The 26960-nt window shown below is 50.2% G+C and overlaps 1 protein-coding gene across 2 annotated transcripts in view; it reads left to right on the forward strand.

The window, feature by feature from the left end:
• Nucleotides 1-26076, forward strand: part of KIAA1671 — a gene marked incomplete at both ends in the record, with an annotated part of 88872 nt that extends 62796 nt beyond the window's left edge. For both annotated transcript variants that reach the window (XM_079716989.1, XM_079716988.1), the window contains 6 exons: nucleotides 14107-14225; nucleotides 17420-17675; nucleotides 20560-20734; nucleotides 21495-21619; nucleotides 23653-23795; nucleotides 25998-26076. In XM_079716989.1, coding sequence (XP_079573115.1) covers nucleotides 14107-14225; nucleotides 17420-17675; nucleotides 20560-20734; nucleotides 21495-21619; nucleotides 23653-23795; nucleotides 25998-26076 — 897 coding nt within the window. The remainder of the gene's footprint in view (nucleotides 1-14106; nucleotides 14226-17419; nucleotides 17676-20559; nucleotides 20735-21494; nucleotides 21620-23652; nucleotides 23796-25997) is intronic.
• Nucleotides 26077-26960: the final 884 nt, after the last annotated feature.

The raw sequence follows: 26960 nt of genomic DNA on the forward strand, positions 1-26960 counted from the left end.
GCATGCCTGAAAGCTTGCATGGGCACCAGCTCCTTGCTGTTATTTTGGGTCTGTTATTTTGTTTGTGGGCTTTGACCAAGGTGCAGTGTCTGTTTGAACATGCCTCTGGGCTTGGCCAGCAGCCAGTGGTAAGCTGGCCTGGAGCGGTGCATGGGGACCAGCCCCCGAATCCTGGAGCTCAAGACGGAGGCTTCCGAGCGCTCTCACCCACTTGTGACCCAGTGAGCCATGTGATGAGCAAACGGCACCCTGAAGCAGGCAGTTCCGCCCCGACTTGGGTGCTGCTAAGAGTTGGCTAAAGAGACACCATCCACCAGGCATTTTCCAGGCCCTCTCTGGCTTCCCGAGGGCTGGACTGGGAAGCAGAGGTGGATCAAGTTGTGAGTTAGAACAGCCGGCGCCCTGGACCCTGGGCAGGGTCTTTGAACAAAACCACAGGCTGGGCTGGGCACCAGAAGGAAACGGGGCCCTTGGCTCTGTTCCAGGCGATGGAATGTCGGCCCAACTGGTTTTCCTCCTTCACTGGAGCTGGGCACTCATAAACAAGGGAGCTGCCAGGCCCGTCAACAGCAGAGAGGTCCTGGGCCCTGCCCCGCCCTGCCCTGCCCCCACCCCACTCCAGGGGAAGAGACGCCCCATCCATGCTCCGTGCCATCTCTGCAGACCAGCCCCTTATCCTCACCAAGACTGGTGGGTCCTTAAGCCTCTCCTGCAGGGCTGCTCCGCAGGGTGGATGGGATGGGTCTGTCCTGTCCCCAACATAGCCCGCGGTCAGTGAAGATGGTGTTTCGCTTCACCTATTCCTAGGCTGTTTTGTCACCTGCGCTGCCTTCTCCATTCTCCCCCACCTGTTCAATCTGACCCACTTTTCAAGGCCTGGGCCATGTCACATGCCCTCTGTCACCGGCCACTCCTGAGCCCCTGTGTGCACTCTCCTCCCCTTCTGTCTGGGGCCCCGAAGTACTTTGGGTACCTGGGATAGGAAATCATTCATCACGGGGCCCAAGATGACCAAGGGGGTGACCTAAGGTGGAATTGTCTGCCCCTTGTTCCTAGCAAACTTTCTGTAGCAGCTTTGACATCTCCATATCAGCACTTCAAATTCTACTTCATTGTTTTTGATGGCAGCATGGATTCCCTTGCAGGGATAAACCTGTTTACAGATGCCCTTATGGAAAGACAACTGGGTTGTGTTTGCTGTTAACCAAAAACCAGATGCGCTGCTGTGAGCATCTTTGGGTGTGTGAGTTGATGTATGTATGTATTCGTGTGTGTATTGTATGTTATCTGTGTTTATTATGTATGTGTTGTCTGTATGTGCAATGTGTATTATGTGTGTTTGTGTATATGTATTTGTGTATATATATGTGTATGTGTGTATGTGTTTGCATTTGTGTGTATGTATGTGTTTTTGTGTATTTTTTTGGTGTACATGTATTTGTGTACATATTTGCATATGTATATATTGGTGTGTATGCATCTGTGTGTGTGTGTGTGTGTGTGTGCATGCACATCTCTCTGGGTGAATCACCGGAAGCAGGGGTAATGGAGCAATGTTGTAAGATTGTAATGTGCCCACAGATCGTGGAGGAGGTGGTGGGTGTGTCCTGCCCGGGAGAGATGCTGGAGGGTTTGGGATCCTGAGGCAATGGACAGACACACCGGCTCCCCCGCCTCCTCCCCGGGTTCACACTTACGTCAAGGCTGCAATTCTGTCGCCTGACAAGTTGAGCCATCGCCTGAAATAAACATGAGAGAGATGTTTTGACATGTGATGTTTCAAAAAAAAAAAAATACAGAGTCAAATTTGGCTGAGACTGTTTTAAGAATCCCTCCAGGAGAGCCAAGTCAGGGTGGATGGGAGCAGATCCCATGAAGAGGAGATGCTAGGAAACATGAAAGAATTAAGTATTTACATAGAATCATACATTTTAACGTTTATTTTTAGAAACTACCAACAGCAAATGTTACAAAATACAAAAAGAGGTAGAATTTTAAAGCTATGTCTCCCTCTCTACCCCTCGCCCCGTCACTCGGTTCCCCTCCCAGAGGCAGTGTGGTGACAGTTTTCCTATGTCCTTCTCACATATTCTGTGCATTTTCAAATATTTGCGTATATATTTTTTCTCGCCCCACCTGTTGCTTCCAGCCTTGCCTTATTCACTTGACAGTGTATCTTGGAAGTCACTCCATATCAGGACACATGCATCTTCCTCATTCCTTTGAACAATTAAAGGGTATCCCATGCTATGATTGTTCTATAATTTTTAAATATAAAAATACATTTAAAAAAACCAAAATTCCCTTTTATCTTGGCTCATCTTAACCTTAAAACTGTACCTTTTATTAATAGAACTTTAGACTTAAAAGGAAATTGAATTTGTCTGTGTAAAAGTATCTCAGGACTTTTAGAATGTTCTATGCCCCTTCCCCACAAAGTGGGGCATAGAAGGTTCCTGGTTCCTGGTTCTTTGGAGGGGGATTGTCCTCCCTCCCTGGATCAATCTCTCCCGTTTTGCACCTTAAAAAATTATCACAGTCGCCAGCCTGCTTTCACTGTTTGTCAGCATGCTGAACATGATGTTTTAGAAAAGAGATTTGTTTTTTAAAATGTAGCAAAAATTAAAATTTAAGGGCATATATGAAAACAGACGGTCCTGGGATATATCAGGAGTCTTTAAGTAGACAGTAATATCGTTCATGGACATGAGAGAGGGGTCCAGGGATCATCTGGCGATCGTTCATTCACTCATTCATTCATACACGGATTCATTCATTCATTCACTCACTCACTGATTCATTCATTCACTCACTGATTCATTCATTCATTCACTCACTGATTCATTCATTCATTCATTCACTCACTCATTCATGCATCCATCCATTGTCAGTTGCTCCCCTGACCACCGTGGCTGTCTCTTAACTTGGTGCCAGGGTTTGAGGGTGAACAGACCCCAGTGCCTGCCCTCAGGGAGCTCACAGCCTGGAGGAGACCGTCAAACAAACAGTAAGCACAGTCCAGCACAATAAGCTGTATGATGAGCTGAGCACAGGGGGATTTTATGGGGTCCCAATGGGAGACCCAGTCCCACTGCCGATGGAGGCAGTCAGGAGAGGCTTCTTGGAGGAGCTGATGCCTGAGCTGTGTTTCAGGTACACATTCCAGGCAGACCTGGGCCAGCACTGGCCAGCAGCTGATGGACTATACCAAGAAGTCTCCCAGAGGGGCGTTTCCTGGGTGCAATGACAGCAGGAGTTGGTGGAATGGAGCATAACTGGCCATAGACTTGGAGCCGCCTGTGTTTGAATCGGGTCCCTTCACTCACTCCTGAGACCCCGGGTGAGTCGCTTCACCTCCCTGTTCCTCGGTCTTCTCATCCGGAAACTGGGGATAATTCACAGTACCTGCCTCTTAGGGTTGTCGGGAGGACTAATCTCGGCAACTTGGCACACAGGAAGAGCCGTTCCAAGGTCCCTTCTTGTTGTACCTGTCCATCTGTGAAATGGGCGTGTGAAAGCATCTCCTCTGGGACTTAAGCTAGATGGTGCACATAAGAAATCTGACTTGGTGCCAGGCGTGCAGTGGGTGCTCCTTACACATTCCTGGTTATGACTACTTTTATTGCCTTTTTGCCCACCTCCGACACCCAGAGCACAGGGTGCCTGCTGGGTTTCTGGAGTCTGGGAGACCCCGCCACCGAGACCAATGAGAGCCTGGGCCCCCCAGCCCAGCTGTCCTTTCTGTTTATAGACTTGGAGGTTGAGACCGTCGGGAGAGCCAGGAAGCACCCCCGACCACGGAGCCCTATGGGGCACCCCCTGCTGGAACCAGGAACGCCTCCTGAGGACCAGCTGCCAACGTGTGTTCCTGTCACTTTAGGTGACACACTTGCCCCCTGGAGTCAGCGTGTCTCTGCCGGAGCTGTCATTTTGCAGCCTGCGTACCCGGCTGGGCCCTGGAGGAGGGCAGGTGTGCTGGGGTCAGTTCACTCTGTGATGGAGGCGAGCAGCTGGCTGATGTCTGGGTCAGGAGAGATGCTGAGCGATCTGGTTAAGGCAGCCCCTTTGCTCTCAGCTGAATGACAGGGCTGTCAGGCCTCCTCGTTAGAGTGTTTGTTTAAATGATGTGCTTCTGGGAACTAAGCAGTGGACGTCATCATCATCATCATCATCTCAACTGGAATCTATTTGGCACTTACCGTATGCTGGGCGTGTGCAGCTCTCACCAGATGCCTTACAAAATCCCCCCAACTCCCCTAAGCACCCTCCCCATCCCCATTTTACAGATGGGAAAATTGAGGTTTTGAGAGGTTTGCTCATAGCTACCAAAAGGCAGAGCTGGATTTGCCCTGGTCTGCCCCATCTCAGAGCCTTCCCCACCTCCAGCTCATCAGAGCCCCGGGGTAGGTTCATTTCCCATCTGCAACCTAAAAGTTCGTGCTTTCCCTTGCTAATCACCAGGCACTGCTAGCTCTTCCATAGAGTGTTTATGAAAACTGATTTTATTCAAGGAGTGAACAGCATCACTTCATCATCAGTCAGGTGGGCAAACCCAGCAAGGGTGTGAACCATCCAAATGGGCACTCCTTTAAAGGGGAAGAAACCAATCCCTCTTCACCAGGAAACAGGTGACAGCTCACACAGGCCGGCTTGGTGAGCTCCGGAGATTAGCCACCAGGCAGAGGTGAGCCATCAAGTGGCAGAGGGCCCCTGAGACCTGCCATCCCTAGCCACTAAGTCACCAAGAGAGGAAACCGAGGCTCAGAGAAGTGGGGGCTTTGCTTGAGGTCATCCAGAGAGGGAGCCAGCGCTGAGCCTGACACCTTTGCTCACCACGATGGGTCAGGGGACCCAGTCCAGGAACAGGTGTGCTCCTGTGGGGGGAGCTGCAGCACCACTGCCCAGGTGGGCCGGTTCAGCCCCGGCCCTGAGGCCCAGCCGTGTCCTCCTCCACCTGCTCGCCACTCTTGCCCTGTGCGCCTCTCTCCCTGTGCCCATCTCCGCGTGCCTTCCGTGTTTTCTCTGTTTGTCATGCTCTCTGTCTTAGCTATGTCCCCATCCAAGCCACCACCATGTGCCACACAAAGCCACACCTGGCTCTACCTGACTACACCTGGCCACACCTGGCCAGACTGCACTGTTGTTCCCAGAGCCCATTGAGAGGGGTCAGAAACTGGTGTGCCACCAACCTTCCCTGGGAAGCACCATGCCCTGCCGTGGGGCAGGGGCAAGGGCACAAGGCCTGGCTTGCGTTGCCACCTGAGGTGACACTGTGGACTCCCAGAAGCCCATCTACCGCGCCGACGCCTCCTAGCTGGGACACAAGTCCACAGGGCGGGGACGCTGTGCGGGTTTTTGCTGACAGCACTGGGAGAGCGTCCTGCGGGCTCTGTCCTGCCCCGTTCCTGTCCGTTTCCTTCTGGCCTGACTGCCTTACCTTGTTCTCCCTTCTCCCCTTTTCGTGTTTTCATTCCTCCCCACCTTCCCTCCTTCCTCCCTTCCTCCCTCCTTCTTTCCTATTCAGTGAGCCCTTGACTCTGTGCCAGGAGCTGTAACTAAGCTCCGGGAATCCAATGGTGACGAGACGCAGCTCTGCCCTTTTGGAGGCTGTGTGTACTGGGAGGAACAGCATCCAGGGAACCGTCCAAGTGCTGAGAACCCCCAGGCGAGGCCAGGGCTCGGAGAGACCTAGCCTCAGGCGGGAATCTGCTCGGAGGGGCCACCATGCACTCTGTCGTGTGAAGGAGGCCGCCCTTAGCCAGGTGAACAGCTGTGCTGTGAAAGTGCATGGGGGGTTTGGGCGTCACTGTGGCTGCAGCACGGGAGGGAGTGAGGGTGTGAAGAGGTGGCCAGGAGAGTGGGCGCTGGACATCCAGTCCCTGCGGGCCACAGTGGGACAGACAGTGCTCTTAAGAGCCTGGAGCGGGGGGTACAGGGTGGATGGGAGGCACACTGGGGGACTCGGCCCATCCTTGGCCTGCTGCCCCCCTCCTCCCCTCTCTGGGCCTGAGGCCCCACCCTGGGTGCAGCTGGGGAATGCACTGTGGTAACCAGGCACAGGCCAGGGGATCAGGACACCTGGATTCGAGGCATGGCCAGGCATCCTTTCATCTCTCTGGCCCTCAGTTTTCCCATCAGTGAGATGGTCATTGAAGGCCCTACAAAGCTCTCCATGTCAAGCCAGAGCTTGGAGAATGCAGCAGTTTGTGGGAGTATTTTGGGGCTTGGGTGTCAAGCAAACCAAGTTCAAATTGCAGCTCCGCCACTTTTTAACTGTACCGCCTTGGGTGTGTCAGGTCCCCTCTCTGGGCCTCAGTCTCCTCCCCTGTAAAATGGGTCCATTACGGCTCCTACCACATAGCGTTGTTTGGGAGCATTAGATGGCAAAGTGAAAGGTCATGACAATCACCAGCGCTCACAGTAATGTTAGCCCTTGATATTATTGTTAGTATTATTGCTCAGCCGTTGTACAAGTCTGAGCTGGGCACAAGGCAGGGAGGTGCCACCAGGCCCCGGGGGCACTGGGACAGAGCCAGCGTCACCCCAGCCTGCGTCCCATGACACCAGAGCACCCTGCACAGCTGAGAGTGTCCAGTTGCACAGGGGGGAGGGGGACGCACATCTTGAATTGCCCCGTCAGCCGTAGGCCACCGAACACCGTTCTGACTCAGGCTTCTTTCCCAGGCGGATGTGTCAGACACCCCAAAATACACGCAGGCATCATATTTTCTCTTTTACTCACTCCTTCCCTAATGACACGACCTTTTCTGGGTAAGGAGCTCACACCTACTCAGTGCAGAAAAGTTATTTTCAGAAACATATTCCTCCAGCAAATATTTATTCAACAAGTACTCCAGGCCTGGCATGGTTCTAAGCACTGGGGTGCAGCAGTGGATGAAGGAGTCCCCATTTTCATGCAGCTGACAGTCTAAAGGGTATAGATCAGGGATCAGCCAACTGCCTGTGGGCCAAATCCAGCTATCCTCCTGTTTTGTAAATAAAGTTTTATTGGAACACAGACATTGTGCTGCTGACATGGTAACGACAGGAAAGCTGAAGTTGGGACAGAGACCCCATGGCCCACAAAGCCCAAAATATTTATTATCTGGCCCTTTATAGAAAGAGTTTGCTGGGCTCTGATAGAGATTAAGAAATGAAGAGCCCCCTTCTGATTTGTTTTTAATTCGTGATGTCTACTATATGATAGTGTTGGAGGAATGATTTAATTAATTTTATTTAATTTTATTATCTGATGATATTGGGATAAAAAAATCACAAGTGTGGATACTAACTAAAATCATCAATAATAGAAAGACAGCCCATTTCCTCACCACGTACAGTGCCACTGGTATCAGTTTTCTGTGGAAACTTCTGGAGATTTCCTTTGCTTATTCTCACATGCATTTACATATTTGTTTTTACAAAGCTGGTATCAACACGTGCTGTTTTGTTACCTTTTTTAAAAAAATAATATTTGCTAGTATAAGGCAGACATCTTTCTGTGACAGTAAATATTCTTTCTGAGCATCATTTTCTTTGGCGGTGTTTATTCCATCACATGGATATATCATATTGTATTTCACCGATCCCCATCTTATTGGATATTTAGGACAATTCAGTGTTTCGCAATGTTATGTCCAATGTTTAGCAATCTTTGCTCTCCTGCGGGGAAGCGTCTGTGTTCATAGGTCTTGGTGAGCGTGTCTAATGATTTTCTTGAGATAAATTTCTGGAACTAAAATTGCTGAGCCGAGAGTATGCACGTTTTAAATTTCAGGACATGTGTTGCCACTTGTTTAAACACAACCCTCAAAGGCGTCTGTTAGGCTGGTCTCCCCAGCCTGGGTGTTAGAAAACTGTCCATTATAGGTCCTGGGCTGCGGCAGTCGTGTTTGCCTGCAAGACGAGGGCCTAGAATTTTCACCTACCACCAGCTTGGGGCTTGGTGAGCTAGCCTGAGCAAGTGGTTTTTAATCCTGTCAAGTTCGTGAGGCTTTTTTAGAGCATTTTAAAGTGCATTTCCTCATCTGAGCCTCTTGAAGCATCCTGGACAAGGTGGGGGGCTGGAAGGAGCCCAGAAAACTGGGTTCCAGGCCCCCCAGCCCTGCCTTTCACTCCCCGTGAGCAGTCCCTGCCTCTGAGTTTATCATCTATCTGAAAAAGTTTATCATCTGAAAAGATGGAAAAAAACCCCAGCTGAATGGACTCAAAGGTCCTTGGAGATCTAAATGTTAAGATTCGCGACTTACCTGGTGGTCCAGTGGTTAAGATTTCGCCTTCCAGTACGGAGGGTGTGGGTTCGATCCCTGGTCAGGGAGCTAAGATCCCACGTGCCTCATGGCCAAAAAACCAAAAAACATAACACAGAAGCAAAATTGTAACAAATTCAATAAAGACTTTTAAAAATGGTCCACATTAAAAAAAATCTTAAAAAAAAATAAATGTTAAGATGTGATGACTTGGTGTGACAAATGACAGCTGAAATTTGGATTGTGGCTGGTTGATATCCATCGGGGGTGCATGTCAAAAAAAAAAACCTGCCCATGACCCAAATGCGGGACTAATTTGGACACGTGTGCTCCTCAGACAACGCTTCTCTTTATCCATCATGTATTTTCAGACCACCTTGTAGATATCTACTCATCCGCAGACAGTGAGAGCTTTTATAGCAGCCCGTAAGGCAGAACTGATTTGGAAGAACACTCTGCCTTAAAGCTAACTTAAAAACCTGACTTTCAAAAAGTTTCAAAAGAGTTTTGGACCCTTTCTGTGGTTGATCTTGAGGCCTTGTAGCCCTGGGAGTGAAGATCAAGCCTCGTTGATCTGAACTGCTACCGGGGTCTGCTACAGTGACGAGACATGAATAATTTGCACTGCGTGCAAGGTTACCAGGATACTAGTGGGAGAAAGTACTGACAAACAGCTGATTTCTTAAGCCTCATTTGCAAGATCAATTCCCTTAGATGATCCTAACCCCTGGAGTACTCCAGATTTGGGGGTTCTGTGTTAAAGCATAGGGACTGAGATGGCATTCAACCAAATACTTAACATCTGCATTGTCCAGACATTGAGGCACAGAGAGGTTAAGTAACTTGCCCGAGGTCACACAGCCTGACTACAGGATCTGTGTGATGGAGCCTGGATTTAAATCCAGGCATCTGGCTCCAGAAATAGTACTCATCCAAGGGAGACTGAAAAAAAAAGGTCAATTATAATGAACATAATTTGGGAAGTTCTACAGCGGTGCTCTTCAGTAGAAACTTTCTGCCATGATGGAAATGTCCTGTATCTTGTGCTGTTCAATATGGTAGCCACACGTGGCTATGGAGCCTTTGAAATATAGCTAGAGCCACTGAGGAACTGGATTCTTCGTATTTTTAACATTTTAATTAATTTAAATGAAATTTAAATAGCCACACGTGGCTAGCGGCTATCATATTGGACAGCACAGATATAGAGACTTGAGGTCTAGGGAATGGTGGGATCTGGCTCCTGAGCCAGCCTTAGGTGAGGGGAGTTCAGGGAAGGCTTCCTGGAGGAAGAGCCAGCAAAGCTGAAATCTGAACGACAGCCAGGTGGTGGTGGCTGCTCCAGCAGGTCTGGACATGAGGGATAGCCAACTGAGGAATGTGAGAGGAGGAAAGCGGGCTGTAGCAGCCAGTGAGAGGGGCTGGGAGGGCCTGGGGATGGGGGAGGGGCAGGGGACGGTGGGGAAAGAGCCCCACTAGTGAAAGTCCTACAAGCCATCCTTATGGTGTTTAGACTTGACCCTGGGGAGCTACTGAAGGGTTTTGAGCAGAGACACTGCAGGCTTAGATTTCAGTTTTGGAAAGTGTAGTGGGAAGAGAATATATGGGGACGGGGGCGAGCAGAGGTGAGGGAGGCAGGGGGATCCCAGAGCTGGCCAAAGTCTTCCTGGTGGAGACTTTGAAGGGCTTGGGGATTGATCCGACATGGGGATGAGAGTGACAGAGGAGTCAGGGATGCTGCTGTCCGGAATCCTGAGTCTGGCTATAGGCAGTGGAGGGAGAAGACCTCCATCCCTGCCTGCGGGGATTACAGATCCCTGAGCGTGAATCTTAAACCTCTGCGGGAGGGCCCACAAATGGGGATGCATGGAAGCCAATGTATTTTGCTGAGCACCATTTATTCCCGCCACACTCTGCCGCTCAGAGCCTTCCAAAGGAGGTCAGGAAGCATTCCCCTGCCTCCTGCCCTGATTTCACCCTTAGCATCCTTCGGAACTTGCCATGCTGATTTCCAGAGGCCCTACCTGCAGATCCCTTCCTCCATCACTCAGCACTGAAAGATCCCCATCTCTTGGGGGTTTTGAGGACCCGAGAAGAATCACACTTTGCCAGGAGTCCGTCCCCCTGCCTGACTCTGGGGAGGGCTGTGAGCCTGATTATGATCACATCAGCTCCTGTGTCCCGAGCACCTATATGCCAGGCACTGAGCTTAACGCATTCCAGGGCTTATCTCCCTGAAGCCTCAAAACAACCCTTGTTTTTCCACTGAGGAAACTGAGGCTTGGATGGGCGGAGTCCCTTGGCCAGACCACCCAGCTGGGGCGGAGCAGAGACAGCAGCCTCTCCCCGCCCAACCCTGAGCTGTAAGCTGTCCCTGAGCGGTCACCTTTCTGCCTTATGCTGAGCTTGGCACACACGGGGCACAGACCTAGCATGCACCTTGCAGCCGTCTGCAAGCTGCTGGGGACAAGGATGTCGAGTCCACCAGAGGCAGCCCCCCAGGCCCCGACCTCTGGCCTCCGAATCCGACCCATGTGGTGGGTTAAGTTAGGGAATGGCCGATTCTGTGACAACTTTGAAAGCAGTAAGCAGCTGGGAGCATGCTCAGATGACCACTTCCGTTCCTGGGTCCCAGGGGGAATTCTCTTAAGGGTACTGGGCATCTGACCACATCAGGTGACCTTTCAAGGCAAAAACATCCAAGTTTCCCCACCTGGGGACTGACTGAATCCCTCAGGCGTGCTAACAGGCACCCTCTCATGCTGCTGTGGACTTGCAGTTTGGGTGGACTGTTCCAAGGCTGCCTCATATATGCTACCCCTCCGCCCTGCGATTCTCTGCCTAGGGAGTTCTCCTGTGGGAGTCATCAGAGATGTGTCACTTCAGCCCCAAGGATGTTCCTCGTATGGTTGATTATAATGGTGAACAGCAACCTAAATGCCACGACACTTGAAGATCGATTAAAGGAACAGTGCTGTGTCCGGGCAGCAGAATATTCTTCAACCGTTAACAATGATGTTCTAAATGAATTGACCCAGACGAAATTCTGGGCAGGATTATGGCAGAATATGGTCACTGGGTGATGGGTGACTTTTAAATATTATTTTTTGTGCTTTTCTGTAATTTTGACATGTTTTGCAACAAGCATTTGTGATTTTGGTAACGAGGAAAAGGAATCTACAGGCAGCGAAATGAGGGTGTGTGAGTGTGGTTGTTTACCAGGGTGACTGAGAGGCTTATCCTGATTCCCTGGGGTCCTTGCCCATACCTCGCCCATAGCATCCCCTCATGGGGTACGCAAGTGTCCCCAAAAGGTGAGAGAAAGAGAATGATGAAGGAGATGGGCATTTATGGGGTATTTCCTGAATGTCAGGTCCTGCCCTTGGAGCTATCATGTGTGTCTTCTCATTGGCATCTTGCCACGTCCCTGTGCCCCAGAGAGGGAGACAAAAGCCCTGAGGTCACACAGCAGAGCTTTTTCCCGAGGCGCCTGCTCACTCTGCAGGACCACACATGTTTGCTCTGCTAAGGATGGCTCCATAGAAGTGTGAAGAGGCGTGCTTCCCGCTGGGAGGAAGATAAGCTACTGCAGGACAGTCTGCCCACCGCCACTAAGCACCTACTGGGTGCCAGGCAGGCTCTGGGTGGGGAACAAAGGTGATGGAGTGTACGATCTTAAAGGCTGCCTCGGCTGAGTTACAGAATCTGTGTAGTGACCCCCACCCCTGGTTCCCAAGTGCCTAGCACGTGGTAGGTGCTCAGTAGATGTCTTTTGCATAAATAACTTATATGTCAAACTTTACCTGGCACAAAAATGAGTCCAGAGTAGGCAGGGAGAGTGCAGGGGAAGGCAAGGTCACTGTGGGCTGTTGCAATGGCTTGGGGTGGGAGGGATGGATAGGAAGTGGGAGAGGTACAAGCAAAGCCACAGAGGCTGGCAGGTAAGGCTTGTGTGGGATGCAGTGAGTAGGTCTCAGTGGGTGGGATGGGGCGTCTGTTTGGGGCAGGGGTAGGAGATGGGACTGGACAGGAAACCTGGGGCTCAATTACAAGGGGTGTTGGATCTCAGCAGGAGGACAGTAGGGAGCTGTGGAAGGTGTTTGAGCAGGAGATGCATATGCTCCAGAGCACATTGCAGCAGAATATGCCTCCTGACCCCAAGGGGAACACAAGGAGTGAGATGCTCCTGCTGGTGTTTCTGGAATTGGGGGCCAAGTTGTTCTCACCCCCTCACCCCGTGACCCCCAACTCCCTCCATATTCCTCATCCACTGGCTCCGAGCCATCAAGAGGTGGTGACTGGGAACAGCCGTCAAAGCTCAGAAGCCAAGGCCATTTTTTTTTTAACATCTTTATTGGAGTATAACTGCTTTACAATGGTGTGTTAGTTTCTGCTTTATAACAGAGTGAATCAGTTATACATATACACATGTCCCCATATCTCTTCCCTCTTGCATCTCCCTCGCTCCCACCCTCCCTATCCCACCCCTCTAGGTCCTCACAAAGCACAGAGCTAATCTCCCTGTGCTATGTGGCTGCTTCCCACTAGCTATCGATTTTACATTTGGTAGTGAATATATGTCCATGCCACTCTCTCACTTCGTCCCAGCTTACCCTTCCTCCTCCCCATGTCCTCAGGTCCATTCTCTACGTCTGCGTCTTTATTCCTGTCCTGCCCCTAGGCTCTTCAGAACCATTTTTTTTTAAACATCTTTATTGGAGTATAATTGCTTTACAATGGTGTGTTAGTTTCTGCTTTATAACAAAGTGAATCGGTTATACATATACATATATCCCCATATCTCTTCCCTCTTGCGTCTCCCTCCCTCCCACCCTCCCTATCCCACCCCTCTAGGTGGTCACAAAGCACCGAGCTGATTTTGAATTGCTCTTGTGCCAATGGCCACCCAAGGGGCTGGAGTTTTGGTTTTGCCTTGAACATTCCAGCTGCTCCCCAATCAATAACACAGAGGCCCAAGTGTCAGCCAGTTCAACAGTCAGTCACCAGGGATGGGCTTTTAATTTGCTGAGTGAACAAGTTAGGGAGGCCAGCACTTTGATGGAGATCTGTGGGCTTCCCAGCATGTGCCAGGTACCAGGTTAGGCCCTTTGGCCAGTGCTGTGGTTAGCAGGACCCTCTCCCTAGGGTCCAGGCTGAGGGCAGAGACCAGTCACCGAGCAATTGGTGACAGAACCGGGGATCCGGGCTGCGTGGGGCACAGTGGTTGCCAGTTTGGACTTGCAGTCCAAGCCCCCTGCCCGAGTTTGAGTCCCACCTCATCAGTTACTGGCTGTTTGATGGGGGGCATGTCACTTCACCTCTCTAAGCCTCAGTGTTCTCGTCTGTAAAATGGGGATTGTAATGAGCTCCACCTCATGGGATTGCCATGGGACTGCAGCTCAGCGAGGTGATATGCAGACAGCTTGATCAACACTGGGGAGAAGTTAAATGCTCCATGAATGTTGTGCTGGTGATGCTGGTGGTGGAAGCATGGCGACCGTGAGAACCTGGTGGCGGGGGACAGATGGGGGAGCACCATAACCAGACTGATAAGTCCTGGGAGCAGTGAAGATGGAGAGGAGTTTGGCCAGGGGTAGGGTGGTACCCACACAGGATGAAGGAGGGTGACCCCTTCATCTCAGTTTGCCTGGCTTTGGCACCCGCCTGCATCCTGCGATGTCTTGGGAAAACCCGGATGGTAGGTCACCCTCATGCCCAGCACAGACGTTTGGACCCACTTCCGAGAGCAGTAGGGAGCTGAGGTGGGTTTGAGCAGGGGCCGATGCGGTGTGAGTTACCAGCTGGGACCAGGTTCTGAGCACTTTCCCTGATAGAAACCTCTGGCTTGTCCTTGCAGGATCAGCTGAAGCAGTGTTTCTCCAGGCGGACCCCCGAGGCCAAGGACACTGACACCCTCGTGCAGGAAGCCGACAGCCAGTATGGGACGTGGCTGGACCAGCACCAGAGCGGGGAGAGGTAGGGCGTGTGGGGCGGGGCCTCTGGGCGGGAGTCAGGGTGGCCCATCTGCCTCCTGATTTCTCTGTTACTAAGTAGAACCTGTTTTGTCTGTAACTATAAGACCAAACCATTTCTTTTTATAAAACAGAAATTTAGAATGTACAAAAAATTTATTTTAAAATGATATATGGGGCTTCCCTGGTGGCGCAGTGGTTGAGAGTCCGCCTGCCGATGCAGGGGACACGGGTTCGTGCCCCGGTCCGGGAAGATCCCACATGCCGCAGAGCGGCTAGGCCCGTGAGCCATGGCCACTGAGCCTGTGCTCCGGAGCCTGTGCTCCGCAGCGGGAGAGGCCACAACAGTGAGAGGCCCGTGTACAGCAAAAAAAAAAAAAAAAAAAAAAAAAAAATGATATATGAAATATCCAGAATAGGCAAATCCATAGAGACAGAAAGTAGATTTGTGGTTGCCAGGGGCTGGGGGGAGGGGGAGTGACTGCTTAACAGGGACCAGATTTCCTTCTGGGGAGATGAAGATGTTCTAGAACCAGAGAGCGGTGATACTTGCACAACATTGTGAATGCACTACTGGTAAATTTCATGTTACGTGTGTTTCACTACCATAAAAAAAATTACAAAGAAAATGAAAATCGCCTCTAATCCCAGCACACAGATATAACCTTCATTAATGTTTTTGTTGTCTTTCTAGACTTTTTTCTCTATGTATATTGTGTGTTTACAAATATAGGAGCATATTACAGATACTGCTTTATTAACTATGTCAGCATTTAGTATCACTGCTGTTAGAGGCTTGTAGGGCCCCTCAGGTGTCAGCCTGCCTGGGAAGGAATATTATTATGACTGTGGCAGAAGCCTGAAGGTTACTGAGCATCGCCTGGATTCAGGAGGCAGGCAGGTCTGAATTCCAGCTTCACTCCAGCTGGCTGTGAGGTCCTGGGTAAATTAGTTTTATTTGCCAGATTTCTCGCTCCTTCTCCATAGAAAGGGAATGACGCTCATAAAAAGAGCCAAGATGTGTTGAGCAGACAGGCCGAGCACTATTATAAGCACGTTTACATTTAATCCTGTCGCCCCATCTTGCAGAGGCAAAGACTGAGGCACATGGGGTTGTCAGGAGGGTAACCTGTGCAGCAGTTGGCATATTTCCCAGCACTTAGTAGGAGCTTGATACATTGCACCTGTTCATTATTTTAAAAAATGCAATTTTTCTTCTCTCCCTTGGGGGGGATCGAACACAGCAGCAGCTTCCTGGACACCGGGGGTGGGCTTGCTGTGTTCTCAGCTCACCCTTCCCGCCGGCGGGCCACAGGATCGCACGGTGTTTTGAAGTCAGGGAGACCTGGGTCGACCCCGGCATGGCCACTTACCAGCTGTGTCACTGTGTGACTCAGTTTCCTCATCTGTGGGTTTCACGCCCAGGGATATGGTGTGTCCATGGCTGAGCTGGACTCAGACGCAGGTCTCCCATCTCCTTCCCCTGCCCCCACCCGTCAGGAGCGGCCACACCCCTCTGCTGGTTTATGTCCCATAGCTGTCATTGGTACTAAAGGTGGGTGGAAGTTGATGGAATTGGAAGTGGGTAAGAAAAAGGGAAGCACAGGTTCCTTCCAGTACCCATGAAGGCTTTTTGTTTTCTTTCCTACCCTGTGATGTGTGTTAATCAGTGAGCGAGTCTGGAAGCCTGGGTGTCCTGGTTTTGCGGTCGCTGTGTGACCCTGGGAGGCCCCTTCTCCCTCTGGGACCTGGCATCTCCCCTGTGTCCTGGGGTCGCCCCCTGCTGTCTCGCGGAGGCACTGCAGCTCCTCCTCCGGGAAAGGGCCCAGGAGCTGCAGTGCCCCCAACCCTGAGCAGCGGCGCCACCTGCAGCCTCCTCAGTAGTATTGCCCTCATTTTTTGTGGATTTGCCTCAGTCGCACCCCACACCCAAACATCCTGCCTATTCCAAGGAATAAATTCTTCCCCGAGCTGGCGAAAAGCATGACTGTGCTCCTGCAGTGAAACACCAGTACACCTGGGTTGCAGGCTCTGCCCAGGGGTGCAGCTCAGGGGTATTTCAGGGCAGACCCTCCTATCAGAGAGGTGGTGTCTGGTGTGCCCGTCCCCCCTTCCTTAGGGTTAGGCTCTCCTGTGCTCTTGGCTTTGGGGTCTTTTTAAGGGGGGAGCGGGAAGCCTATTTAATTTAATGGCTTGATTTATTGACATATTTTCTATCCTGTGTGGTTCCAATTATCCAAGTGGTACTTGGAATACATTATGGGCAGAAATGCCAGGAGGAGAGGGTCACGGACCTGGATTCTGGGGTCAGGTCTGTCCCTTTGGGCAGGCTACTTCACGTCTCTGTGCCTCGGTTTCCTCACCTTGAGCGAGGTTAGTATTTAATTTCCTGAGGTTAATCCTACCTCCTAGGGTTGTGGACGTTGCAGGATTTTAGGGTAATCACTGTAGGACTGTGAAGAGGATGGAACGATGCAGTTGTTAGCACAGGGCCTGGCACGTAGCAAGCGCTCCGTAAATCTTTAGTGAGTGAATGAATGGATGGATGAAACAATGCAGGAGATTCCCCCCCTCCCGCTCTCCCGCGGGTGACTGCCAGTGATTATTTGGCCTACATCAGCGCCGTGCAACAGAAATATAACACAGGCTGCAAACTCGAGACATGCATGCAGTTTTAGTGTTCCAGTAGCCACATCAGTAAAAAAGAAACAGGCAAAATTAATTTTAACAGTATGTTCTCTTGAGCCCAATAGATCTGAAATACTATCATTTTAACATGTAATCACTATAAAGTTATTAACGCGGTATTTTACGTTCGTTTTTTTTTTCACTCAAAGTGCTGGGAATCAGTGTGTACTGATTGTACTCAGGGCCCAGCTCAGCCCTCACTCACCGCATTGCAAGGGCCCAGCGGCCCACATGTGACCAGTGGCTCCCGTATTGGACAGCGCAGGGTTAGAGGGTCTTGAACGGGACATTCTGCACCCATTCTGCACCTGTTCAGGTGTCCTAGAGTCACCATGGACAGCACCCGGCTGGGCCCAGAGCGGTTCTCCTAACTGGGACGTTCTGTCTCTTGTTTCCCGGCATATAAAGCACACCCCACACCCTACCTTCTGCCACTTGCCTTCCTTGGAGTTCAGGTCTCTGAAACAACCTGCCCGACCAGGCCTCCCTCCCTTCCTTCCATTCTCATAGCTTGGCCCCCGAGTCCCCATCCCCGGATGGCAGTGCCACATCGGCTCAGAAGCAGCCCCCCAGCAGCCGCCTGTCGTCCCTGTCCTCCCAAACGGAGACCACCTCTGCTGGGGACCAGCACGACTGCTCCAAGGACCAGCAGAGCACCAGCGTGGACCGATCCAGCACGGACCTGGAATCCACTGACGGGATGGAGGGGCCGCCCTCAGCAGATGCCTGCCCCGCAAAGAGGGTGGACGACTTCTCCTTTATCCATGTAAGTCAGTCGTCGGGAGCACATGCTGGAAACAGTCATTTCTTCTTAAAGGGACTTTCTAGCATCTCCCAATGAATTCCCCCTTTCCCTGGTAGAATCTGTGTGCCAGGGCCCCCTGTGGTGGGTGTAGAGGGCACAGTCTGAGATGGGACTGAAGTCTGCATGAGGCTTGTGCCTGCCACGCACCAGCTGTGTGTCTTGGGGCAACTGTCTTCACCTCTCTGAACCTCGGCTTCCTTATCCACCTGTAACCAGTACAGTGGGTTCCACAGCTGTGAATGCAATCACACGTGTACAAATGAAAACTGAGCTGAGCCCTCACCTGTTAGGCGAACAGGCCATCTGGCCTCTCACCCCTGGCGGGTGGGAGGTGTCTGCCTGAGGTCTGCAAATCTAGGCGTGCAGCCTGGACTTCACTCAGACCGATTCTGCTGGGGGTTCTGACCAAGGCCTTGCCAAGTGGGACCATGTCCCTGGAGCCAGGGAATCCAAGCCTGTCTATAAAGGGGAGCCGCCTCAGGCGTGGGCAGTCCTCAGAACTCAGCTCTTCTGGGGCCCATGGAGAGCCACCCCGCAGGATGCTAGCCACCCAAGTCCAACTGCCTCCCACCCAGCCCCTTCTAGACCTGCAGGGGTCAGGCAGGTTGTCCTTTTCAATCCTTGAGACCCAGGGGTCTTATTATTCTCCTTCCCTGACAATAGGGCTACCTGCCCACCCTCCTGAGGATGCAACATCTAAATGATGCAAAATCCAAAACGGACCCTGTCTCCTCAGTGAAGCCTCACATCCACACTCTTAGAGATGGCTACACAGATGCCCCCAGAGAAGCACCATCACTGCTTTAGGTGTGGGGCTTCCTTTAGGGCCTCAAATGGGATTCTCCTTCCTAAATATGGTCAAGGTCTCTCTCTGGCATCTCTAAGTAAGGGCAGAAATGAGGAAAGGCACACACTCAGTCTCCACTGGGGCACCCCACTATATAAACATGGACAGGGTGCAGATTGTCAGGATTTAATTAGGTGATTTATTCAGTTATTCATCCAACAAACATTTATTGAGCTCCAGCTATGTCCCAAATATTGCTCGAGCTTACATGCCCATACGATGTCACTGTGCCATAACATAATTCTCCTAATTTACCTTCTGGAACACTAAGCCCAAGAGGCAAAACCCCTGCCCCATTTTTATTTTATTTTATTTAACTTATCCTTTCACATAACCAGAGACAACACTTTTTTTTTTTAAACATTTAAAAAAAAAATTTTGGCCACACTGAGCAGCTTGCAGGATCTCAGTTTCCCGACAGGGATTGAACCTGGACCATGGCAGTGAAAGCGCCAAACTCTAACCACTAGACCACCAGGAACTCCCTCATTTTTGCTGATTAGGGAACAGAAGTGGCCACTGAGTGATTGAAATGCCAGTGTCCCCAAGCACAGGTCCAGCCAATTATTTAACACTGAGGTGTCCCACAGGCAGTGTTTGGAGGCTGAAAGGGGAGGCGAGGCACTAGGGAAGGAATCAGCTTCTGCACCAGCCTGAGGCTGCACGGGTGGCCCTGGGGAACAGAACCACGCCCCCTTCAGCAGCCCCTGCGTTGCTGTGGCTCCCTCCCACTTTCCCTGAGTCTGAGAAACCCGCTCTATTTAGTAGCGGCCGGGATATATGCTCTCCTCTTGAGGACGGCGGACCCCTTATGATTTCCATCTCTCCCCCACTTCCACCAGCCCCACACAAGTCCCTCTACTGGACAGCATCGCAGCCAGTTTGGGAAACAGGTGTGCAGATATCAGCCCCCTCCTGCCCCCAATGGGGTGTCTGTCACTTACCAACTCTGGGAAATGAGTCACTGAAATTAGCTCATCATCGCTAACTTAGAAGGCCCTGGGTGACAGAATTTCTCCAAAGTGGACCTGAGAGGAAGAATCCAACATTTCAGGCCAGGACCTGAGCTGGCCAGGAAGGGAGAAGCCCATTGTAGGAATAGCTCTCGGCTGTGAGCCTGGGTCAGGTGCTGCTGGAACCAGGACTTTCCATGCCTGGGCTCCCTGAATTATCTCAACCACTCTGGCAAGGGAATACTACTATCATTCCATTTTTACAAATAGGGACACCCAAGCTCAGAGAGGGTAAGTCCCCTGCTCTGAGGTCACACAGCTGGCGTTTGAATTGAGCGGGATTTGAAGCCCAAGCTCTGAGCTCTTCACCACTATCTCCTTGGAGATCACTGAGCCAGAGGCTGCTCTACCTTCTTGCTGGGCCTACCCGGGTGGTCTGCCCCCAGCCCTTTCAGCACAAAAGGTGGTTATGTTGGAAACATCACTGAACGGACCCTCCACCCGCCTCTGCTAAGAGTGTGATGCTTGAAAACAAATGCCTGGTACTTAGTAGGTTGCTCCACCGGCTCCCACCTGCACCCTGAATTATTGTGGGTAGAGGAAGGACCACACTGAGAACCTCTCAGCTCGTGGACCCTGTGTGGAATAAGCTTGTTATAAGCATTTAGTTAGATGATGTGTTCAGTTATTCATTCAACAAAAAAACAAACATGTACTGAGCTCCTGTTAGGTACTGCTCTAGCTTACCTGCTCAGATGATGTCACCAGGAGGGGAAAGCCATTTCCATTATGCGCCCACTGTGTTCCAGGCACTGTGTGGGGCACTCAAGGTTTATTTGATTATTGGAATCAGCCTACATGCTATATTTCACAGAGAAAGTAGGCTTAGAGTGTTAGATTCCTACTGAAATGCAGAAATGCTGGCCCATATACCACCTAAATAGCATTGTGTATCGACACAGCTATGCACACCTCCCTTGAGTGATGCCCCCATTTAATGTTTCCCATGCTTTTTTCCCCCTCTTCTTCCCTGCCACTCCCACAGCAAACCTCAGTCCTCGACTCAAGTGCCCTAAAGACCCGGGTGCAGCTCAGCAAGAGAAGCCGCCGCCGGGCTCCCATCTCCCACTCCCTCCGGCGCAGCCGAGTCAGCGAATCGGAGAGCAGATCTCCTTTGGAGGAGGAGGCCAACAGCACGTGGATGTTCAAGGACTCCACAGGTATGCCCCCTCTCCTCCACAGGTAGCACATTGGATAGCAGGAAGGATTTAGGTTAAACCCTGGAAGAGCTTTCTGACCTTGAAGGCTGTGGGATATTAGAACACAATAACATAGGAAACTGTGGTTTCTTATTACACCAAGCTTATTAGAAACTAGGCAAAACTTTTTTTGAGGATGATATATTAATTGGGGCTCCACAGGTTGCAAGGAACTGAGACAACTTAATAGGATTTCACTATTTATGCTGTTATCCTTATTAAATTCACCCTTATCCTCTCTTCAGGTTTGTTTGCTGGTCTTTTTCTAGATTCTCAAGTTGAAAGATCAGTGCATTTATTGTCAGTCTTTTTGGGTTTCTAATAAATTATTTAAGGCTATGCATTTTCCTCTAAGGACTTCTTTGGCCACATTCCACATCAAACCTTGAGCTGAATCCTAAAGAACAGATAGGAATCAGCCAGGGAAGGGTATGCCAGATGGAAATATCAACAGGATCAAAGCGGCAGAGATGTGGAAAGAACATTCCGTGAGTGTGGCGGGGGCAGGGGAGGGTCGTCTCTCTAAGCGGTTCAGTGTTTCCCAAGCCGGAAATAGCAGGAATCAAGCTAGAAAGGCAGGGCCAGTTCGTGGAGAGTTGTGATTCCTTGCTAAGGAGTTAGACTTGATCTGTAGATGGAGAGCCATGGAAGAGTTTTAAGGAGAAGCAAAATCTCAGAATGGAGGCTGCCAGTGACTTCAGTACCCTTTTCTTTGCAACAGAGGAGAAATCCCCCAGGAAGGAAGAGTCAGATGAGGAGGAGAAGACACCCAGAGCTGAGAGGACGCCCATCAGCCGACCCCAGAGGATGCCCGTGTTTCCAGGCATGGACCCGGCAGCACTGAAGGTACCAGACTTCATGCCCAGAGCTATGCTTACCTGTGGCAGCAAAACATACAGGCCCATGTTTCTCACCCTCCTCCCTCCTTCCTTCCCTCTCTCCTTCCTTGCATCCCTCCCTTCCTGTCTTCCTCCCTCTCTGTCTAATTTTTGAAATAGCTGAAGATTCGTGAGAAGTCGTAAAACTAGTATGAGAGACTTCCCGTGTACCCCTTCTCACCCAGCTTCCCCCAGTGCTAAAGCATCCCATGGCCATGGTACATTATCAAGACCAGGACATCGGCCTTGGCCTGGTGCTATGAACAATACTACTGATTTATTTGGATTTCTCCTGTAATCCTGTGTTTCTGAATCTCCACTTTCTTTCTCTAGCCCCCACACCTGCCCTTCAGTTTATTCTTCCAGCTAAGCCTCCATGTGCTCATCTGTAAAGGGGGTTAAAAGTCCACCTTAGGCATCAGGCCCAGTGCTGGATGTCTGGGAAACAGGAGTGAACTAGCCCAGGCTTCTGTTCTTGAGGAATCTGGTGTGCTAGGGCTGGGAGGCCCATAAAATGATTATTTTGATTCCAAACAATGTGAGAAGTCAGCATTGGAACCACATTAATCTGTCTTAAGTAGCACAGCAATCCCAGTTGGACTGTAGAATCCTGAGGGCAGGGCTGGGCTGTCTCCCCACCCTCAGCTCCACCGAGCATCTCACAGGTCCTGGGAGGCAGTGGTACTTAATGCAAGCGAGAGAGGGGCCTCTTTTATCCCCAGGCACCATGTGCTTGCAAACTCGCTTTATGTCCCCAGCAACCCTAAAAAAGGTGGCTCTTCACTCCCATTTTACTGAAGAAGAAATCAAGACAAAGAAGCCTAGGTTGTTTGTGGAATTTCTCAACCCCACACTCCGTGTGGCCAGGGAGCCTCCTGTTAGGGGCTGTGAAGTTGCCACTCCTTCAGTAGATGGCAGCTTTGCTTTTCATGTCATTTCTGGCAAGAATAAAAAGCTGATAAACAGCGGATGCATGCTTGCCCCTGTAATTCATTTTACAGGCCTTCAAAACATGAATGTCTTGCAGCAACTGTCCTGGGCCAGAGGTTTTCTGACTTCTTTTTTGAAGCATCGGAACAAAGGCTGCCTTACAGGGCAGCCTAACACAGGGGGCAGAGAAAGGCCCTGCTTGCAGGAGGAAGCAGAGGCCCTAGGGAGGCTGCCGGGCTTTTTCTCGAAAGAGCCCTGGAGCTGGAATTGGGCAGACCTAGGACGAATCCTAGTTGTTGAAAACCGTGTGACTTTGGGCCAACTGCTCAACCTTTGACCTTTAGGCTACTCCTCTATAAAATAGGGAAAGCCAGTCTCCACCCTGGAAACATGTGTCGTATAACGTACACCTGGTGGAGTCCAGACGCTGGATGCCCAGCGCACAGAAGCTGCCAGGCCGACGATGGTGATGACCACTATTGCTGGGGGCTCTGCCAGCATTGACTTGGAGACAGATGCCACCTGCCACCATCATACCCCACCAGCCCCCAAAGGAATTCTGGGCACACCATTCCAAGTCATCCCATTCCCTGCGTGCCCTCCAAAAATGGTGGGAATCCACCCTGCCTTTTCCCCGTGCAAATCTGATAGTCAGAAACCTCACTTATTCATATTCACAGGAGCAAAGAGCTTAAAAGAGCTGAACCTCAGCTGTAAGATGCATCTCTTGTCTCCATCTCGGGGTTCTCAGGAAACCAAAGGAGATGGAGCATGCTGTGATGAGGACACCACACATGGTGGCTTTTCAGCCAAAGATAATGTGATTGTGTGGATTTTTCATGGTTGTTTGATCCCAGTGGTCAAGGGTGGCCTCTTGGACTATAAGCCTGACCTCTAATTTTTCTTGGCCTCCACGGTCAGGCAGCATCTCCCCCACCCCTGAGTCTGCTGCCTGGGTCCGTTCAGATGCTGGGAGCCCTGCTGTCGCCATGCAGTGACAGTGCCGTAGGATGGGACCCTTCCCCAGACCAAGGGCGGGTTACAGACTCCACCCCTGTCTTCTCTTCCCAGGCTCAGCTTCACAAGAGGCCAGAGATGGACAGTCCCAGTGATACCCCCAGCTGGGCCCCCCAGCCCAAGAGCCCCAAGTCCCCCTTCCAGCCTGGGGTGCTAGGCAGTCGCGTGCTGCCCTCCAGCGTGGAGAAGGACGAGAGGTGAGAGTGTTGCTAACACATAAAAGTTAGGGATTATTCATGATACTGTTATTGTAATATAAGAGCTATGATAGAGCAGAGGTTGGCCAACTGTAGCCCACAGGTCAAATTCAGCCCACTGTCTGTGTTTGTAAATAAAGTCTTATTGGCACACAGCCATCATTTAAGGATTGTCTGTGGCTGCTTTCCTGATGCAACTGCAGACCTGACACATTGACACAGACACCCTATAATGTGCAAAGTCAGAAATACTTACTATCTGACCCCGGTGATAGAGGAAGGCAGGAGAAGAGTTCAGAACCCAGACTTGAGGAGGAAGGGTGTGGAAAAGGCTTCCAAGAGGAAGGGATGCCCGAGCTGGGTCATGACAGACAAAAGAGGTGGCCGAAGTCACAGCACATGCAAAGGTCCAGAGGCCTGGTAGAACTGGGTGCTGTAGGCTGTGCATGTTATTGGAGCACAGAGTGGGCCGTGGGAAGCAGGAAAGCAAGAGGATGAGAGAGAGAGACAGGCTGAGGCAGAGATGGTACCTCTCTTGCTCTGCGGATGCCAGAATTGCTCTAGAGTCAGCTGAGGGCACCATTGTTTCTCCAGGGCTGGAGGGACCCCCAGACCAGGAGGCCTGGTTTTGAGCCTCCACCATCAGGTAAGCCTTGCTTGGGGTACTCAGACCCCTGTCTGTCCAGGGGACCTCTCCTTCCTTGCAGACCCCCACCCCACCCCCAGCCAGGTCAGCAATGTCCCTGAGCCCTCCAGGACTGCAGAGTCAGGAGCTTTCTCTTAGATAAACAGAAGTAAGGTCTTGTGTGTACATGTGTTTGATTATAAAAGTAGTACCTGCTCACCTTAGAAATTGTAGAAAATATAAGATGAATATAAAACAGGAAAGAAAATCACCCATGATGTGACACCCCGCCCCCCCACCGCCACCCTGCCAGAAGACTACCATAGTGACGTTTGGGCCTTTCTCCTTCCATTCTTTTTAAATGTAGTCGAGATTACAACATAAAATATATATAGCTTCTTTGCCAGTTACATATTTCATGTGACGATTCTCCCATAGCCATTAAAGTTTTCATAAGTATGATTTCTTTTTCTTTAAAAAATTTTCAGATGTTTTTGTTTGACTTCATTGTTTTTGTTAAAATGATGTGTTCTCATTACAAGCCATTCTGAGAAACAGAGAAAAATACATAAAGCAGAAAGTAAAAAATAAGACACTCAAAAATGTTATCACTCGGTTGGTGATGACTCAAGTGGATTCACTTTGAGAAAATTCATTGAGCTGTGCACTTGTGATCTGAGTGATTTCTGGATGTGTGTTCTTCAATTTTTAAAAAAAGTTAAAACAAATCGTACCTCCCTGAAATAATTATTGTTATTCGGTAAACATAAGATCGATCTATCTATCTATCTCTCTATCTATCTATCTGTGTCTTACAGGCATTGTTTTAGTCAGGGTTCTCCAAAGAAACATAACAATAGTATGTATACACAGGGAGAGAGAGAGAGAGAGAGAAGGATTTATTTTAAGGAACTGGTTTTCACGATTTTGGATGCTGACAAGTCCAAATTCTGCAGGGTAGACAGGCAGGTTGCAGACCTGGCAAGGAGCTGGTGTTGCAGTTCAAGTCCCAAAGGCAGTATCTTGGCAGAATTCCCTCTTCTTCTGGGGAGGTTGGTCTTTTTCAGTTAAGGCCTTCGACTGATTGGATGAGGCCCACCCATGTTATGGAGGGTAATCTGCTTTATTCAGAGACAACTGGTTTAAATATTAATCTCATCTAAAAAATAAAATAAAATACCTTCACAGAAATAGCTAGTATAATGTTTGACCAAACAGCTGGGCACTGTGGCCTAGCCAAGTTGACACACAGAATTAACCCTTACGGGCATGTACCTGGGTAGAGAGATGGAAGGATGGATGGATATTTGGGTGGCAAATGGATGGATGGAAATAATTTTATGTAAGCATGACTTTCTGCTGCAGATTATTTCACAGAATGGATGTACCATGATTTGTCTAACATTCTTCATTTTGGAGCACTTTGGTTAATTCCTGTTTCAATCATGTCGACATGGGCATCTTTGCTACCTGCGAGTGTGGCTCAGCCCCCACCCACACGGTGGCAGGAGAATTGGGTCCCTCAGGGGGTCCTCGGTCAGGCTCACACTTGACTCCTACTGCCTTTGCGGTTTCAGATCGGAAGAGCCCTCTCCCCAGTGGCTAAAGGAGCTGAAATCCAAGAAGAGGCAAAGCTTGTATGAAAATCAAGCTTGAGCAGGTATGAGGGGCTCTGGAGGGGAGACCCGGACAGAGCCTACAATCTGAGGAGCAGGGAACTTGGGCCAGGAGGCAAAGGCTCAGAGACTTGGGATGCTGTACCCTGGAAAAGAGAAGGGAAAACGTGGTTGAGGGTGTTTTGGGTTCCCGTAAAGAGGGTGGCAATGATCTGCTTCTTCTTAGGGAAAAAAAAAACCACAGTTGGACGGCCTGGGGTGGGTGGAAAGGGCATGGACTCTGGTCTCATGCCCTTGGCCAGCCCTTCTCACTGCATCTCAGGCCTCCTTTATAAATTGAACGGGCAGGACAGCTTAATCTGAAATGTCCCCAATTTCTACATTCCTATACAACCTGTATAATTAAAAATTAATTTGAAAAAAAAAAGAAATTAAAAAATCGAACGATTAGATATGCCCTGGTGTGGGCCCCAAATGATTTAACTTCTTGAACTTTAGTTTGCCCATCTGTAAAATGGGGTAGCAGCGCCCGTGTTGCCGAGCGGTCCAGAGGGCTCCCTGAGAATGGACCGGAAGTCCCTGGGGGAGGAACACATGGCTCTTGCTCCATCAGAGTCAGCTGTGCTCTGAGCAGCACAGGAGACCCACCACCCCTTCTCCACAAACCTGAAATCCAGAAAGCTCGCAAAATGAAGCATCTCCATCCCTTATTTAGTGACAAAACCTGACCTGCATGGATAAAATACTAGACTCTGTTTTCCCCATTTTATATGAATATCCATACATAATACTGCAAGCATATTATGTGCTTAATTATGGGGGTGTTGCATAATGTACGTATGTATTATATGTTACATAATATTTACATATAAGCATATATATGTCTGTATATATGTATCTAATAAACTCAAAATTTCTAAATTC

This window comes from Hyperoodon ampullatus (genome assembly GCF_949752795.1).
Source record: "Hyperoodon ampullatus genome assembly, chromosome: 13".
NCBI lineage: Eukaryota > Metazoa > Chordata > Mammalia > Artiodactyla > Ziphiidae > Hyperoodon > Hyperoodon ampullatus.